Source organism: Protopterus annectens, chromosome 2.part0 (genome assembly GCF_019279795.1).
Source record: "Protopterus annectens isolate FY-2018-M chromosome 2.part0, PAN1.0, whole genome shotgun sequence".
Lineage (NCBI taxonomy): Eukaryota > Metazoa > Chordata > Ceratodontiformes > Protopteridae > Protopterus > Protopterus annectens.
In genome coordinates this window covers 1,106,328,065-1,106,345,564 of record NC_056728.1, presented here as the reverse complement: position 1 = coordinate 1,106,345,564, position 17,500 = coordinate 1,106,328,065, and the positions used below count along the sequence as shown (strand labels likewise).

Genomic DNA, 17,500 nt, shown 5'->3' with positions numbered 1-17,500 from the left:
ATGATGATGACCCAGAAGGAAGCAGATTGTAAGAAAATACTGCTGTTGTTGGTGCGTCTTGATGCAGAGAAAGCATTTGACAGAGGGATTTTATAAGTAGGGGAATGGAAGCATTTACATTCCCTAACACAATAAGGTCAATTAGGAAGCTATATGAAGGATTAGAGGAGACTAGAATTAAAGTGGAAGGGTTCCTTTCTGATACGTTGTGTTTGAAGAGAGGAACCATGTAGGGGTGCTCTCTTTCCCCTTTATTTGCTTTATAGTTAAAGAAACTGGCAAAGAAAATAAGGGACTAAGAAAGCCAAGAACATAAATTAGTATAGTAATCAAGAAAAGTTGACTTTATGTGCAGATTATATTATTTTGTGCCTGATAAATGTAGAATGGGACATTTCAGTGTTGTGGAACATTTTGAGACAGTTTTAAGTCTGTTCAAGATGTAAAAATAATGAATAAAAAGCAAAGGCTATAGCCATAACTTATGTACCCCCCACACAAATTGGTTCAGCAATATCAATATTTATGAGGACACAATAAGTTGAACTGCTTACAAGTGCAGATTAAAAAGGTTTCTATTATGGCAGTGAAGGATACAAAAACTGAGAAATTGGAAGCTCTTCTTTATGGATATGGATAGTAAGATACAAACAGTGACAATGTTTTAGTCCCTTTAACTTTATATATCAGTCAGGCATATTTTTATTAACCAAAAGAGAAGTTGTGAACAATTAAACAGTTAAAGAAATTTACCTGGGACAGGAACAGGGCAAGAGGTAAGTGGGAAAAGTTGATCCTTCCAATAGGACAAGTTGGTGAGGATTACCTGATTTGAAGATATATTTTAGAGCTATGGGGATGCTGTTCAATAAATAAACAAAGAGACAGATTAGGAATTTGGATGCAGATCTTTAATGAGAAAAATAAATCTATGCAGAACATTTTATTCAAAGGAGCATAAAATACTTAAGAAATAAGCCAACATGAGAATGCAGAAAGGAAATTTTGCCAGTAGGGATACAGAAAATAGAAAGGGGCTGGAATTTATTGGAGAAAATTGGCAAAGGAACCTAGGCATTGGGAGCAAATAAGTACAGAAGCAAAGGTAAAATAGTAGGATGAGGCCAAGAAATTTTTGAATTGCAGGCTAGAGACCGCCTTCCCTATCAGGGATTTATATCAGAATATGGGCAAAAAGAAAGGGATAGGGGAATCTTAAGTGAAGAACCTGCATTGGTGAAGCTTTAGTTGAATCTAGAAAAAAGATGCTATTAAAAAAGGGATACCTAGTAGGGCATATAAAATATTGTATGCTAACTATAAGAATTAATCAGAGGATATTAGAAAATATTGTGAAGGAAGACTGGAATACAATTTACAAGAGAACAATGGGAGGGCATATGTATTGCTCTCCCAAGTACGCAACAAAGTCTAGAAGGTTTATGATCTTAATTTGGAAGGGTTTGTATAGGTATTTTTATACCTCAAACAGACTGCAAAGAATTTTTCTTCGGGTAGCTAGTAAATGTTGGAGGCGTGATGTGGAAGAAAGAGATAACTAGGAACATGTATTTTGGGATGTAATGACTTGGTAAATTTTAAAAATTGCCTACAGAGTACTCTGTCAGAACAGTGGGTGAACAAAGGGCTGTAACTGATATGATTTTTTGAGCTGAAACACAGGATCTTAAATACCTAGATATAGTAAGGCCTTATCAAGTTTAATTCTCTTGGTTGTAAAAAAGCAATTACCAGAAAATTGAAATTAAAGTCTACACCAACCATATCTGAATTACTGAGGATTATAAAAGAGATAAAAGAACCAGAAGAGGGAACTTTAGAAAAGGGACGGAGCAAATTATGTAGAAATAAATGGAAATTGTGGAAACAATGCATGCATAACAATGTTCAGGAGGAGTGAGGTTTAAGGGAAGGCAGGAATTCAGCAATTTATGTAATGCTTATGTAATGTTGAACTGATGATTAATTAAAAGAAAGGAAATATATGTGATAGGTGATGTATGATGTACATAAACTTAAAAAAAATTAATATGTTTCATTTTCTTTTCTGTTGATGTACGTTAATTATGTATTTATTTGTCTTTGCCTGTGGACAAAAGCTCCATTTGCTTACATTTCATTATAATAAGTTTCAGATAACCAGAGTAGTTACACTTTTATTTTTATACATGCAATTTAAGCAATAACCCACTGATGGGTGTGGGTAATGCTGGATTTACCCATGGTTGGTGTGGTTTGGTCACGAGGGAGAAGCCCAAGTGACGAAACAAAGGCAACCGTGGGTAAATCCAGCATTGCCACACCCAGCCGTGGATTATTGCCATTATACAATGACATTATTTAATAAAAAAATTAAAAAAAAATTAATTTTCTTAAATAATTTCATTGTATAATGACTCAGTGCTACGCTTCAGCAGGTATCCTGGGGTATTTCCAATGTACTGCGCATGCGTAAGGGTCGTGTTCCCATGCTTACCCAGTACATCAGTGCAGTGCAGAGGTAGCAATGGAGAAAGGAAGATCTCCGTTGCGTTTTTTAAGCTATCTCACTATCATTTAACATAGCAAGATTAACACAATGGAGATCTTCCTTTCTCCGTTGCTATCTCTGGACAAGAAAAAAAAAAAATCAGGGGATATATTAATAGAAACAGTCCAGGCGATCGGACCTTTTTCCGTTAGTTATCCTCGGATTTACAATGGGCACGCTGGTTGGGCTGGCCAATCAGCATGCTCATTTTTGAATGTTTAGGGCCAGTCATTGTATAATATAGCAATAACCCACATCTGGGTATGGGTAATGCTAGATTTACCCACAGTTGGTATGACAAAGACAACTGTGGGTAAATCCAGCATTGCCCACACCGAGACGTGGGTTATTGCTATTATACAATGACATTATTTAAGAAAAAAAATACTTATTTTTCTTAAATAATGTCTTTGTATAAGGGCGATGTGCTGTCCTTCTGCTTCTGGACATTTCCTTGAGCTTTATCCGATGTACTGCACATCCGTTTGGGACTTGCGTTCCCACACATACCCAGTACATCAGTGCTCAGGAAAGTAAGCAACAGAAAAGAAGATCTCAGTTGCTCCATTTTTCTTTTGTGCTTTTTTTTAATAAAAAAAAACAAAAACTTCAGGGCAGTTTAGGGGTGGGAGAGAGACAGCATGGACAAAATACAAGGGATAGCAGGTATAACATACCTGATTTCCCTAGTATTTTGTCCATGCTGCCTCTCTAGGATGTCTGGAGTCCAGACTACAGGTTTTATTTTTTAAGAAATAAAAATAAAATTTAAAAACTATACCAACGGAAAAAAGTCTGGGAGACCGGAGCTTTTCCCGTTGGTACATTCTCAGATTTTCAACGGGCACGCTGGTTGGGCTGGCCAATCAGCATGCACGTTTTGGAATGTTAATGGCCAGTCATTGTATAATTACATTTATACATACTAAGATTTTACAGAGATAGAAGTTACTAGTGAAAAAGCCCATGTGTAATTAGTGGATTGTACAGGCAGCTTATACAAAAATTGTTTTGTCATTTCAGTGAGAGGTTGAGTATTTGGAGAACATCGTATGGTGAGCCCAAAGTCTTAATCTACTGATGAGCATGTGCAGGACCAGGACTGGTTAAGATGTTATTTAAGCAGTGGTTTAAAACTAGTGAGTTTGTCGGAGAGTTTTATTTGTGTGGGGATACTATTCCAGAGTATAGCAATGTATAGGAAATAGAGGAAGTCTCCTAGAACCCACTACTGCTTCCCCAGATCTTGTTTGTCCGCACACATGCTCACAGAAACAGACTATTGTTATAACACAGGTCTTACATCATTATTTCACTTATTTGTGAGTAGTAAGAATTTGTTACTACAACAGAGGTCCCTTGCAGGACAGTAGGAAAGTAATAAGTTCTGTAGTAAAGGGCATTTTTCTGGATGATTAATTAGTTTGCTTGCTGTAGATAAACGAGTTTAATTGCTTTAAGCTATGACAATGATGGGTCCTATGAGGAGCCTATGTAGATCTCTTCACAGAAACCCTATACAAGCTTGTTAATAGCTGAATAGAGGCAGCTGTGCCCACCATTAATAAGTACATAACGAATTCAAAAACAAGCCTATTCTTGTGGAATCACAACATTAACAGCTATATAACAGAAGGAAGAAAAGCATGGAAAAAATTAGGAGATGTGGTAACCAGCATGATAAAAGTGCACTCAACAAACTAGACAAGCACGTTACAGGACAAATAAAGTCTACCAAAGTCAGATTTGAGGAAAATGTGGCCTTCCAGGCCCAGTACATCAAGGCATTATTTAGTTATGTCAGCAATATCAAAGGCAATTGTTTACAGAGCTCATCATTAATGGAACCATCTACACTGAGCCAGAAGATACAGCAAACCAACTGGAAAACAAATTCAGCTCCAAAGTTGCCCTTCTGCCCCCCCACCGTCTCTCCTCCAGATAAAAAGACATTAGCTATAGCTCTCCCCCTAAGTGTCACTAATGAACAGGCCATCAGTGCTCTTTCTAAGGCCAACAACACTGCATCAATGGGCCCTGACAACATTCCAGGCTGCCTTCTAAATAGCATGAAACACGACTTATTAGGCCCTCTGGAATCACTATTTATCCACAGCCTCCAAAGAGCCTTTCTGCCTCCCTAATGGAGGATGGCAACCATCATCTTTTGCACAAATGCAGGCCATCTACAGAACCTGGAAACTACAGACCCATAAGTCGCATTAGTGTCATATGCAAAGCCATGGAAAGAATTATCATGGAAATGATCAATAATGACACAGGAAACCTCCAGACACTGGACCCAACCCAGTTTGATTTCATCAAAGGCAGGTCATGCCTACTCATCCTGGTAGACTTCCTTGAGAAGGTCACCAAAGCAATGGTTCACACTGCCTACCTTGACCTAGCCAAGGCATTTTGCATAACACCCCACTCGAGCAATGTTGACAAAATCAAGAGTTTAGGTATAAACCTTTATGCCACCTGGTGGGCAGCCATCTGGCTCACAGACAAAACCCATGAAGCTAGAATTGGGGAGTCTATCAATGCAAAGAAGCAGTCACTAGCACAGTCCCTCAGGGATCAGTCCTGGGAGCACACCTTTTTGGCATCTACCTCTCTGAAGTCAAAGCCAACATCAAGGGCCTCTGACTGACCAAATTTACAGACTATTTCAAATTAGGAAATGTCATAGAATCCCCCAACAACACTAATGCTTTACAAGAAGTGCTAACATAGAGATAATTAGTGTCAGAGCCATGGACTAAAACTAAATGTCAAGAAATACATAACAGTAACCATAGGGAAGTCAGCCACCCCTGGTAAATATCATACTGACAACACACCCGTAACAGTCTACCCAGTTGTAGTCAGGAACTTTGGGATACATGCAAACAGTAATTTAGCCTTTGATCATCATTTGTCTAGGTTCAAGGAGGCCATTGTTTTACTGTATTTGGCATTCATCAGATCTGTCATTGAGTAAAATTATCCCTTTTGGTATATACCTAACCACACACATTCAACAACTGGAACATCCACTGAGGTTCCTCACTTAAAGAATACAGGGCATAAATAACATGTCTTATGCAGACTGCCTCAAAACTCTATTCTTGTATTCTGTTTCCTACAAACTGTTGAGGAGTGAACTATGTCTGGCATATAAGGTATCGGCAAACCGCACTCTGATGGACCTCCTGCTTATCCACAAAATAAACCATACCAGAATTATCCATTCTATAGACTTAAACCTTGCATATGATATAAGTAGGACCTGCTAGAGAGACATGTATGTATCCCAGATACTACCTCTTATGTGGAACAGGCTCCCATCCATATGAAGCAGAGTTACTCCCTAGCCCAATTCAACTGCAACTTGTACAACTGGATGGGAAATAGGAAATTCATCCCTTGTTTGGCACCTATGTCTCAAACGGACAAAGGCATTATGTAAATGGTTCATCTCTCAGGTCTTTGCTTGTAAATGTTTCGTCTCTAGACCCCCTGGTTACATTTACTAGTGGTGCCAGAACTTTTCAGAGACTTGGAATGCATGGCTAGGCTGAAGAAGGTCTAAGTGGCTGTTAACCTAGTACCCACCTACAAACCTATAATTTTATAATTAAATAAAAAAGTGATTGCCCCGGTGCTCTGAGTGGTGTGTACTATTAACACTAGCCAGATCAAAACCTGGTGTTCTGAAGCTACTGAAAAAAATATCTGCAAAGGAAAAATGTTCATTACTACAGAAATGTCTTCTCTTTTTCATTCTACTGAAACAGCTACAGACTGTCTAGTGATTTGTTTCAAACTGTGTTGAACACTGAGAATGCAGACAGTAAATATCTTTCCTGGTATCCCCTCCCAGTTCCGACTGCTGACGTGAATAAATAATTAGAAAAAAATGACTGATCTACCCACCTCCTATCCCAGTTGCAGTAATGAGCCGATAATTAAAAAGAAATAATGTTTTGTAGCTACTCACAGATACATCTGTTGTCCTGCCAGAATTGAAGAAACAGATACCTGCAAAGGAAAAACATCCCTGAAGATCAATCAGCTCCTCTCTGCATCTGTAAATATAAGGATACAGATTGCAGGTCTAACTGTATCAGTACTTGGAGAAGGAAACTTCTGAGGAAAAAAAAGTTAGGCTACAGGAAGATTCACTGGGGAATTAAATGATTCTTGGAATGGGTTACCCAAAGAGAAAGATGATCAAGACTGGTTATGATGTTCCAGAGTGGGTGGTGATAAGAACTCTGTGACCATAAATACAAAAAGACCTCAGTCTGAATTTCAGAATGTGGATTAACACTTGGTAATTTTTTTAACAGCACTTCACCTCAAAATGACTGGCTCTGTACTCTAGCCTGTACCTCTGATAAGCACTTATGGCTAGAGAGCCTTCCCTTCCAGGCATGCAAGTAATCTAAAATCCAGGCATGAGTACAATTTGAATATAATGCTGGGAAAAAAAAAACAGATGGACTGTTACTGCTGCATGCATTCAAGCACTGGAACTATGGTGGTATTGATGGGTCTCTCAAATACAACAGAATTCTTTGCTGCTGTGATTGAAGGTCAGGCATTTATTTATAACTTCTACACATGCAAGTACATTGTTAAAAACTATCAGAATGCTTTCATTAGCACCCCTCTTTTTATGCATTATATAAATGTTTTACACTACAGTCTTGTTCTCATCAGTGCTTTCCAGTAATTACACTTTTCTCTGGACAGAGTCATCACCGAGTCTGTGCATTAAGTGGTACGCAATGTCTTAAAAATAAAATGTTTTACTACAATCTAACAAAAATAACTGCAGCTGAAATGACTCTTAGGACAATCAATAACGTATCTCAGCAATCTAACATATGCATTGAAACACTTGCATATGAAAACTGCTACATTCGGCAAGGCTGATAAATATATGGAAGCAACGATAAAAACTATTTGGTGTGTGAGGTTCTTACCATTCTTTTCATCTGTCTGGTGCAACGAGCGCAGTACCATACCAGACGTGGATCATTCACGTCCTTGTCAGTCACCTGTGGCTTATGGCATTCCTGGTGGTATAGATTATGGCACTCTTGGCACTCCACCAACTGATTACCAGAGGTTACCATCATCTGACTGAAAAACGAGAGAGAATTAAATGACAAAGTTTCTTGCTAGTGATCTTAAATAAGTCCATGCATAATAACTGAACAGCTTTAGGAACCTGGCCCTTTCAAAACTCTCGAGTCTTCAACTTGAGCTGTATACAGGCTAATTCGGGGGGGAAAAAAGCTGAAAAAATAATGTGGATGGAGTGGGCAAGGGAGAATGGGAGATGGCAGCCACTGCTGTCTCACTCATCTTGGAAGGAGGGAGGGATGCAGCTCTAGCTCTCCATTTTGCTGACACCTAGTGGGTGTACTAGGTCTTGCACCTGTGGTGTCTGTGCCCAAGCTGGTGTGTGCCTAGTACAGCACCAGTCATGATCAGCTTGTACGTGAAGACAGATCCAGCAGTACACAGGTACACTGGAGCTTGAACAAACTGCTGTTGAGGTTAGGATCTCCAATGGAGATCCAGGCTGAGCCTGAAATTGTGCAATACTGATCACTGCACTCTCCCAGTAAACAAATATAACTAAATTGGTGTGGGAGGGTCTATTTGACAAGCTATCGACAGCTCCCTACCACCTGACTCTTGCTACTAATCAAGGGTCTGGATGCTGGCTGTGGTTGACCAGCTGAACAAAGAACAAATGGCTTAGAGGACTATCACATTGTGTAGCAAGGATCCTTCTGCCAGCAGACCCCATGGACCTCAAGAAGATGGATCAAAGGGCTCTCACCTTATCCTGTGAAGGTCCTACTGCCAGCACCAGTCCCTTGGATAGAATAATGAATGAGTCAACTGGGTGCAAGTAGAGACACCATTGATGTGATCAGGTGGACAACAAAAGAAAGGACATGAAAAAATACATAACCACAAGGAACGTCAACCCTTTTATAAGGTAGGTTAAAAACATTTTTAAAGGCATGAAGATGGTCTGTACTAAATAAAACTATAATTAGGAGGCATTTTAACAACTACTGTGTCTATACTGCTGCACTCTGTCACAGACAGTGGTAAGCTACTCATCTTGCAACAGTTTTCTTTACAATTTTATTCAGAGTAGTAAAACTTGTGCATTCTGTCTTTTCTCCACTAGCCCAGATCTCAGTCAGGGGGGCATAGCAATGGTTTCTAAATTTGTGCAAATGAAAAGAATTCTAGTTCCATGTTTGCTCCTTCAAAGCATGGCAAGTCTCGTTAGTGGTTACATTCTTTGTTCCTTAAGTGACTAACACTCTACGTATGTTACAGGATTTCCTGTATCACCCCATTTCTATTCAAAAGTGTAAAATCACTCCAACTTAAAACTGATCTGACAGAATGCAGGTAAGTCATGACTGAAGGCTATTCACTTCTGGAGAGTACTACTGGACCACATAATATACATCCTCTCAACTTCTACACAGAATACAGGCACACGTTTCTTAAAGCTATACAAGTTATAACTGCATAATATGCTATGATTTTCTACCTACGCAGCTAACTACAGCACACAAAATAATCTACAGACCCACAGACTGTCTTGTTCTCTCAACTCTACTTGCCAAATACCAACCCAGCAGGCAACTAAGATCTGAAAATCATCTACTTCTAAAAGTAGAAAAGCCCACCTTACTGGCTGGTCAACTGCTCTACTCCTTCACCGTCACCAAACTATGGAACTCGCTTCCTCCTTCTATAAGAAACACTAGCAGTACCATTACCTTCAAACAAAACTGAAAAATCATCTCAACTCTTCCTGGCTATGTACCTGCTCTATAACCTAACCTCTTCCTTCTCCTTATATTATAACTAAATTCCTGTGCTTTTTACTACTAGTGACTGATGATACTTTCTCCATATTTATTATTTTTCTTTCATCACTTGTTGATACTGGTGCAGTAATGCTGATTAATTTATATCTGTTTTTACCACTCTGGATTAATCTGGCAACCAACTAAATTCCTGCTTTTATGTATATATTCTGTACATGTTAGTGTAACCACTATGTGTAACACTGTTTCTACTTCTGTACCAATTGTTTAATTTTTTTTCTGCATCTATGTTCTTGGCGGAGCTTTTCTCCCCAGGCCTCCACCAAAAATAGGCTCTTTTAGGCCCAGTGGACTTTCCCGGTAAACAAATGCAATAAACACATAAATAAATAAAATCTGACAATAGAATCATCCTATACTTCACGTTGTTTACATTTAAGGGTACTATATTATTAAAATGTGATTATTTTCATTTTCTTTAAGTGGAGTGAAATAAGAACATTTCTACGCATGTTCAGTTTAAACCTTTGATATACTAATACTACAACAGGAGCACATTTTCAAAGCAAATGAGCTTTTCAGTCCTTACTACTAAGGATTGAGCTGGCTTCAAACATTTCAACAGATATGCAGTTTGCAAGTGCCTGATCTTAACACCAAAGTCTAAGCATTAATTTTAGGCTAACATATCTCCAACAAAATTTCTGGTTGTTGCAGCTTTTTCTCTATTTTTATGTTCTACAGTATTCAGACTATAAACACCTTTCAACACAAATAAAGCCTACAAAAGCAACTTCACACCACACAGTCTTTTCAAGTCTAACTTATTTTTTATTTGACATACTTTGCCAAAATCATTTTATGTACTTCACCAAAACCATTTTTCCTTTTATAGCTTACATACATTAACAGCAGAATATTTATTTTTATTGCGCTTATAGGCACACCTGCTGTACAAGGTCTTCTGTGTGCCATGTTTCTCTAACTTTTTATTTTTGCAAGAAGTTTCTCGATTCACTTTTACGATTTCCACTTATTTTCATCTTTTCCCTCTCACAGTCCACTTAATTAACATACATCAAACTACAGGAAGCTCTAACTGTGGCAAGGTAATTCTGCACACATCAATTGCTTTAATAACATATGTCATTCCCTCAATAGTCTCCCCCTGGTCTGATCATTTCTGATATCATGAGTTTATCTCACACTAACAAATCATGTTGTGTGATAAATTCACAATCAGCAGATTCATGAGGACCTTTTGCCCTTATGAAAAACAAATGTCATTCTTTCTTAGTTTACTATAACTCAAACTTTCGTGTCATCACTGCAGTATTCTCAATTTCTCCCTCTTGATACTCAGATCTATTATAAACTTTCAGGACATCTTCCCACTGACATGCAAAAACATAGCACCTTGTACCTTTTCAGGCTTCTGAAATGTTCCACTTTAAGTCAGGAATATGTCAAATTTCTGGATCCATACTTTCCAGTCCTCAAGACAAACTAATATGAAGAGAACAAGGTTACCAGATTACAGCTGTTGATCCATTTCTCACGCAAAAGATTTCTGACCACTTCTGATACAATGTAACATTTTGCGTTTTCAAAGTGACACAAAATGATAAACAAAGATCAGGTATTCAGCCAGCTACATCAGCAAACAGCAGATAACTAGATTACATGGAATATATCCTCTGAACTCAGACAGGCTATAGGTGTCAAGTTCTTAAAGATAAACACGTGCGACAGAATACAGAAGCTGAAGCAATAGTAGAATCTCCAACTGTGTCCTCAAAAAAAAAATAACACCAATAGGAGCAGCAGAAGCTTTAAAGGTAGAAGGAGGCCTTTGTTAAAGACACCCCTCCCAAAGAAAGCCCTATTCCTAGACTGACAATGCAGTGATGAGGTAACACATTTCCAGTTGTCAATGTAGATAGCCAAACTGAAGTTTCCTGCCAGTCTGTAACAATGCAAAGATCGCATGGAGAAATAAGTGCATAAGTGCATGGAGAAATAAGTGCATAAATGGGAACTATATTACCTATGGTTTCAGGTGTAAGCAGCTATCTTGCCATTACTGCCAGAGCCTCAGCACTCAGAAAATTGTTTGAGGAGAGGCAAAGATTCAAAGAGAATGGAACCACTCAATGATGATAAAACCATGGCCTTTCTCAACAGCAGTTCTCTGACAGATGAAGTTTCAGGATGTACAAGGAACACCCCCCTACTGAGAACACCTATCATTCATCACTTCCCACATCATTAGAAATAGAACATTCTCCCAGGCATCTCTACAGTGCTGTATTTCTGGAAAATGTTCCGAGTGCACAAATCAATGCATGACCTCGCAGCAACATTAAATCTTCAAAAACATACAGCTTTGTACAATAACTCATATTGACTGGGTCTCTATTCTCCATATTTCCAAGGCAATGAAAATGCCATAATATAAATAACACAAGTGGAATGGCCATTGATGGGGGTCAATATGGGACTTGCAGGCACATCTTTTAAGTTAGGAACAGCTGACTTGAGGTCTGGAACAGGGCCAGGCTAAGGCCTGTAAAAGGAATGAAAAATCAATCCAGCTAAAACAGAAGGACAAAACAGAGGAGAAAAAATGAAAACGAGCCATGCTGGGGAGGCTATTGTGAGAAAAAAAACATGAATGCTGACTTTGCTGAGGAGTATACAAACATGACTAAACTGTAGAAGCAGACAAAAAACTTGCAAGCTGATCCTACTGTCTGTGGCATGTAGTCCCAAATGTTGCAGAGGATATTCTGCTTCTTCTCAGATGAACAGCTTGGAATGGTTTGAAAGAATTATGTGTTAAGATTACTGAATAAAGGATTCACTAAACAGGGATATAACAAGAAGCATCCAAAACGCCTTCAATTTTGGATGAGGCTAGTCTTTAAGAAACATGCATATTACAGTGGTTTTGATGTTTGAGAGACACAGGATACATGCTTTATTACCTGTTAAATATCCCCCTTTGCTGAGGCTTGCTGATTTAAATCAGAAAATACTGTACCTCTTCCACTCCACACACTACTCTTACATGTTCATCATATTTAAACTTACTGCAGTAGCCTTGGCTATATGGGTTACAGCTGACCAGCTTCCAGAGCTTCAGGGCACCTTCCACATACCCAAAATGTCAAGCAGCTTCAGCCGAGCTGACTAAAAGACAAGTTTGGGTGTGAAGTCCTTCAGTGCTTTACTGCCACCAAACAGTACACTCCTCTGAAGCTTTGGAGGATTGACAGTCAGATTGTGCTGCTCCTTTGCTGGGCAGGAAAGCTCCCTTTGGGGGGGGGACCTTCCATTTTCTTACCTGTGTGGCTATTTTAGCATCTTCCTCTTCATGACAGTTATTTGAAGCCAAGTGTGTTGTGTTTTAACGGACAGTCACGAGACAGAAATATACTTTTAAAAGAAGTGCTTGTTTTTCCTGTCAGTTTAAAAATAGGTAAAGTAACTGAATTTTGTTTCTGTGGAGCTGGAATAATGATTTAAAGTGCTTTTAACTGTGCTTTTATATCAAAAAGTAACTTTTGTAGAATGGTAGTGTTAACCAGTACTTGCTGCTGGTCTTCCACAGGAAAGAGGCATGATTTTCAGCTTGACTATAGAACAAACTACTGGTCTCACGGTAGGTCCTTCTTCTAACCACAAAAAGAAAATAAATAAGCAAACAGCCTTTGCCAACATGGTAGGCTAGCAATTTGGCTCAGCTGTAGGTGGGGGACACTGCTGTGGCAATTTATTGTACCTCAGACCACTCATCTTTTACCCCAGAAACCTCTGGCATAGCACATACAGCTACTATGGACTGGGGGTTAGCCATATCCTCTGCAGTTGTTGGGGTACCCTCAGTGGGCAAGAAAGAGCTACTCAGTCTTGGGAAAGACAGTACGGGGAACGTTTCCTTGTTTTGTCAGAATGCAGTAGTACCCATCTGTGATGGGCCCACACAGCTTGCCCAAATTATTAGGTGCCTCGACCACCTCACTCCTGCATACAATGAAATGACAACAGTTATATTAAGAGACTGCATCTTGCATATAGCTTTTTTGTAAAATATGCTAGACACATGCTTTAAGTGCAAACCTTGCTTACTGAACTTTAGTGGATTGAACTTTGATTAACCTGAAAAAATTTTGTCAGCTTACATAGTCAAATAAGAGGAACTATCAGAAGTCTGCAGTCAGCTAAGGGATAACTGTTCTCTTAGAAGAGGAAGTAATGCATAAAACCTGACATTACAGAACTTGTTTACAACTTAGGAAATGATTTGTAATTTTCTAAAATATTCCATCAGTTTATGCTTAAACTTATGATCTGGATGTTATCAGCCAAACCTATTGACCCTCAAACCTATAAAAAGCTCAAAGACTGATAATACGATGGAACTCACCACCCAGATTTGATTGATCTTTGCACTAGCCTAAACTGAGCATACAGCTATTTTGCCAGTGTCAGCCCTGTCTTAACGGAACTCATCTTCTGGAGTTGTTTTGACCGATTTGCTTTGATCAACACGAACGTTTAGCTTAGACTGAGTTCTTGGATGTATCAGTGCCTGCAAGTGTGTTGACTAAACAGATATCTGCACTGCATAGATTACAGTTCCCTCATCAGTGGGCTTGATAATTTCTTTAATGCTTGTAAGTACAGACATCATTATTTTTTATTTAATTTGTTGATTATGGTAATAAACTGTTTAAGCTTGTGCCTTGGTGTCTTGTGTCACTTCTTCTCAACTGTATTAACCACAGAATTATAATAATGGACCGTAACACCCTCCCTAGGGAAGCTGCTGCTGTCATTAGTAACATGGTTGGCCCAATTTTTCCTGTCAAAAAGAAACCGCAAATCAAGAAAATATCTACTCCTCCTCAAATTTATTTTGCTAGGAGTAGATCACTGGGTCTGGCTTAGGGTTTAATTCACACTATTGTTCCTTCTTGTAAAGTAGCTTCTGGAAAAAGAAAGACAGAATGACATATATATTTTCTTGAAAAGATCAAAGATTCTGAACCTGAAAAGGATCAGGATGCATTTTTTTTTACTGAGATGTCTGATTCAGACTCTAGGGCTCAGTTTCTGATTCTCCCTATAGCAGTTTCTCTTTGTCTGAAACTATTGCTAGAATCTGCCAGTGTTTTCAGTGGACGAACGTTGAGGTTTCCTCAGTCCATTACAAATTGGAGTTTATAAGGAAGAATTTTCCAGATCTTACACCCATTCCTGTTCTGTCTGCTTTAGAGGATATATGTATTGCTGCCTGCAATTTTTCTGATAGTCAACTAGCAGTCCCTGAAAAAGAGATAAAATATATGAAGACCTCAGTTTTTTCAATTTTATTCACTATTTCCAAACCTGATCCAGCAGCTAAAGCTGTAGTTGACAGCGCTGCTGCTATGCACATGGTCAATTCTACTACTACTCTTTCTGATAAGAATGGGAAAATTATTGACAGGCATGGGAAAAAGTGTAAACTTCTGCAACTTTGATTTTCAAAATTTTGAATTGCCAGGCTTACATGTTAATGCTGGTCCTGACTAATTGTGAGTACACAGAATGTCTGCATAGCTACAGTCACAGAACTTCCCAGATGATAAAAATGAGATTTTAAATTCACGCTTGACAGAGATTTACTGTTTGCCCCCCTCTGCTGTAGAGGTGATCAAAATGTGCGATGAAAGGGGCAAGCTGATCCAGGGAATATCTAATATTTTTCAGCCCTACTTTTCAAAACTATCCAAGGGATTTTCTATCGCCTAATCCAATTTTGGCAAAAAAATGAATAAAAAGTCTCAACAAAATACAGGCAAACTAATGTTTAAGAAGAAATGGAAAGGGGGTTTCAAAAAGTCTAAAACCTCCCAAAACCAAGCCCAGTCCAACAAGTCTGAATGACTTTTCACTGGCACCCTTTTTTCCCCCAGAAAGTCCTCTAACCAGCTCCTCCTTCCTGAGTGGGGAAGTTGTTTTTATTCAAGGATGCTCCTATTGCCAAAGAAAGAAAATTCTTGGACACTAGTTCTAGATATTTCTTTCCTAAACCAGTTTGTAATTGTTAACTGACATCATTTTGAATTTAGACACTGTTACCTCTTCTTCCTCTCAAGTTTCCTGGTAAAACGAGATTTAAAAGATGCTTTCAATATATCACTCTACATCTAGACCTCATATGTTTCTTAGTGTTTTGAGTGTTTGGATCACATTATCAGTTCTTTGCCTTACCTTTTGGACCATCCACTGTACCAAGAATGTTCACAAAGTGTCCATCTCCAGTTATAGCTCAATGCAGTCTACACGGTATCCACATTTTTCCACATTTAGATGACTTGCTTATCCTTGCAGAGTCTTTTTCAAAAGTGTAATGAATCTCTCTCTCTCGTGCATGCGAGATCTCTTACACAGGCTGGGATTCCAAGAGAACACTCAAAAAAGTCTTTCTTGACTCCCTTACCGGATCGTGTTCCTGGGATGTCCACTAGACATCTCAGTTCAAAGAGCTTTTCTTTTACAGGAAAACTTATCTATATCTAAATTTCTAAGGTTTTCCACTCATTGTGAGGGAACACCTCAGGAATCTGGGTCGCATGGCATCTATAAATTTCATGATACCCCTGGCAAGATTTCACACAAGAAAGATACAGTGATATCTGAAATTTCTTTGGTCTCAACACCAACACACTCTTATCTTTTCAAATCCCTGTGCTGGGGCGTGTCAGAAGACTGACCATTTAGTAAAGACTACAGATATCCTTAAATTCAGGCCATCCTTTCTCCTTCTCTGCTCCAAAGGGTGGGAGGTTGGTATAATGGTTAAGGTGTTTGCCTTACAAACACACGGTGCAAGTTTGATTCTCATATGGGGTAATTGGCTAGGCTTATAATGGCCCACAAGGGCAGTTAGCCTAGTTCTAATCTATGAACCAAAGCAGTCAGTCACCACAGATGCCTCGGACTCTGTTTGGTAAGCAGTTTCAGGAGTGATAAAACTACAAGGTGTGTGGGACACCAAGGACAATGCAAGAACATAAATATCAAGAAGATGCTTGCCCTGATCAAGGCAGTCAACTCTCTGAACCATTTTTGGTTCCCAGGACCTCTTCAAGTGGTTACTGACAGCACCACAGTCATGTGGTACATCAACAAGCAAAGGGAAACCAGGTTGTATCCCCCTTGAAGACTAGTCATGTTAGCTTGGGATATAGCTGCAGAGCACAATCTCTCCATGCAGGCATGCTACATTCCATTACAGCAAAACTGTGGGGCAGACAAGCTGAGCAGGACTATGCAGACCCTCACAAATGGAAACTAGAGCGTTGGCCTTCTAAGATTTGATCCATTTGTGGGGAGTTCCTCAAGTAGACCTCTTTGCCTTGTCTCTGAATAATCAGCTGGCAAGATTCTGTTCCAGGACTCCACTCAAGAAGACCTGGAAGACCACTGCCTTTTCTTTTCTTTTCCTTAGACAGTAATGTTCCAATATGCTTTTCAACTCTTTCTGCTAATATCCAGGTACTTCTGAAGATTCAAAAGGAATCCCCAAGATCATTAAGGTGGCTCACTTCTGGCAAAGGTAGTCGTGATTCTCCTTTCTTTTGGAAATGGTTAGGGGCACCATACGCCTCCTCACACACTGGATCTACTCGCATAAGAACAGGGATGTTTGATTCACCCCATCATTCAACTTCAAATGACTGCCTGGATGACAGGGTCTTAATTTCTTTTAGGCATCTGTTCACTAAGGATGTGCAGCAGGCAGTAATGGAGGCAAGAAAGCCTGCTAGTAGAAAATCATACATTAGCAAATGGAAAAGGTTTTTTAGTTGGTGCCAACAACATAACTTTCACCAAATCAGGGCTAGCTGTTCTCTGACTCTACAATATTTGTGCAAGTTACTGTACCTTTTTTACTCTATCAAGGTTCATTTATTGGCCATTTCAGCATATCTGCATATGGATCCTCCTCTTTCAATGCAGTCTCATGTCAATACGTTTTTGAAAGGGGGTTTGCATAAGAGGCCTCCAAGAAAAAAGGTGGCCTTTCTTGGGA

At 39.1% G+C, this 17,500-nt stretch overlaps 1 protein-coding gene across 3 annotated transcripts in view; it reads right to left on the bottom strand.

Annotated features, from left to right (window-relative positions):
* Positions 1–17,500, bottom strand: part of INTS12 (integrator complex subunit 12) — a 523,496-nt gene that overhangs the window by 218,194 nt on the left and 287,802 nt on the right. For all 3 annotated transcript variants that reach the window (XM_044061307.1, XM_044061305.1, XM_044061306.1), the window contains exon 5: positions 7,528–7,687. In XM_044061307.1, the coding sequence (XP_043917242.1) occupies positions 7,528–7,687 (160 nt within the window). The remainder of the gene's footprint in view (positions 1–7,527; positions 7,688–17,500) is intronic.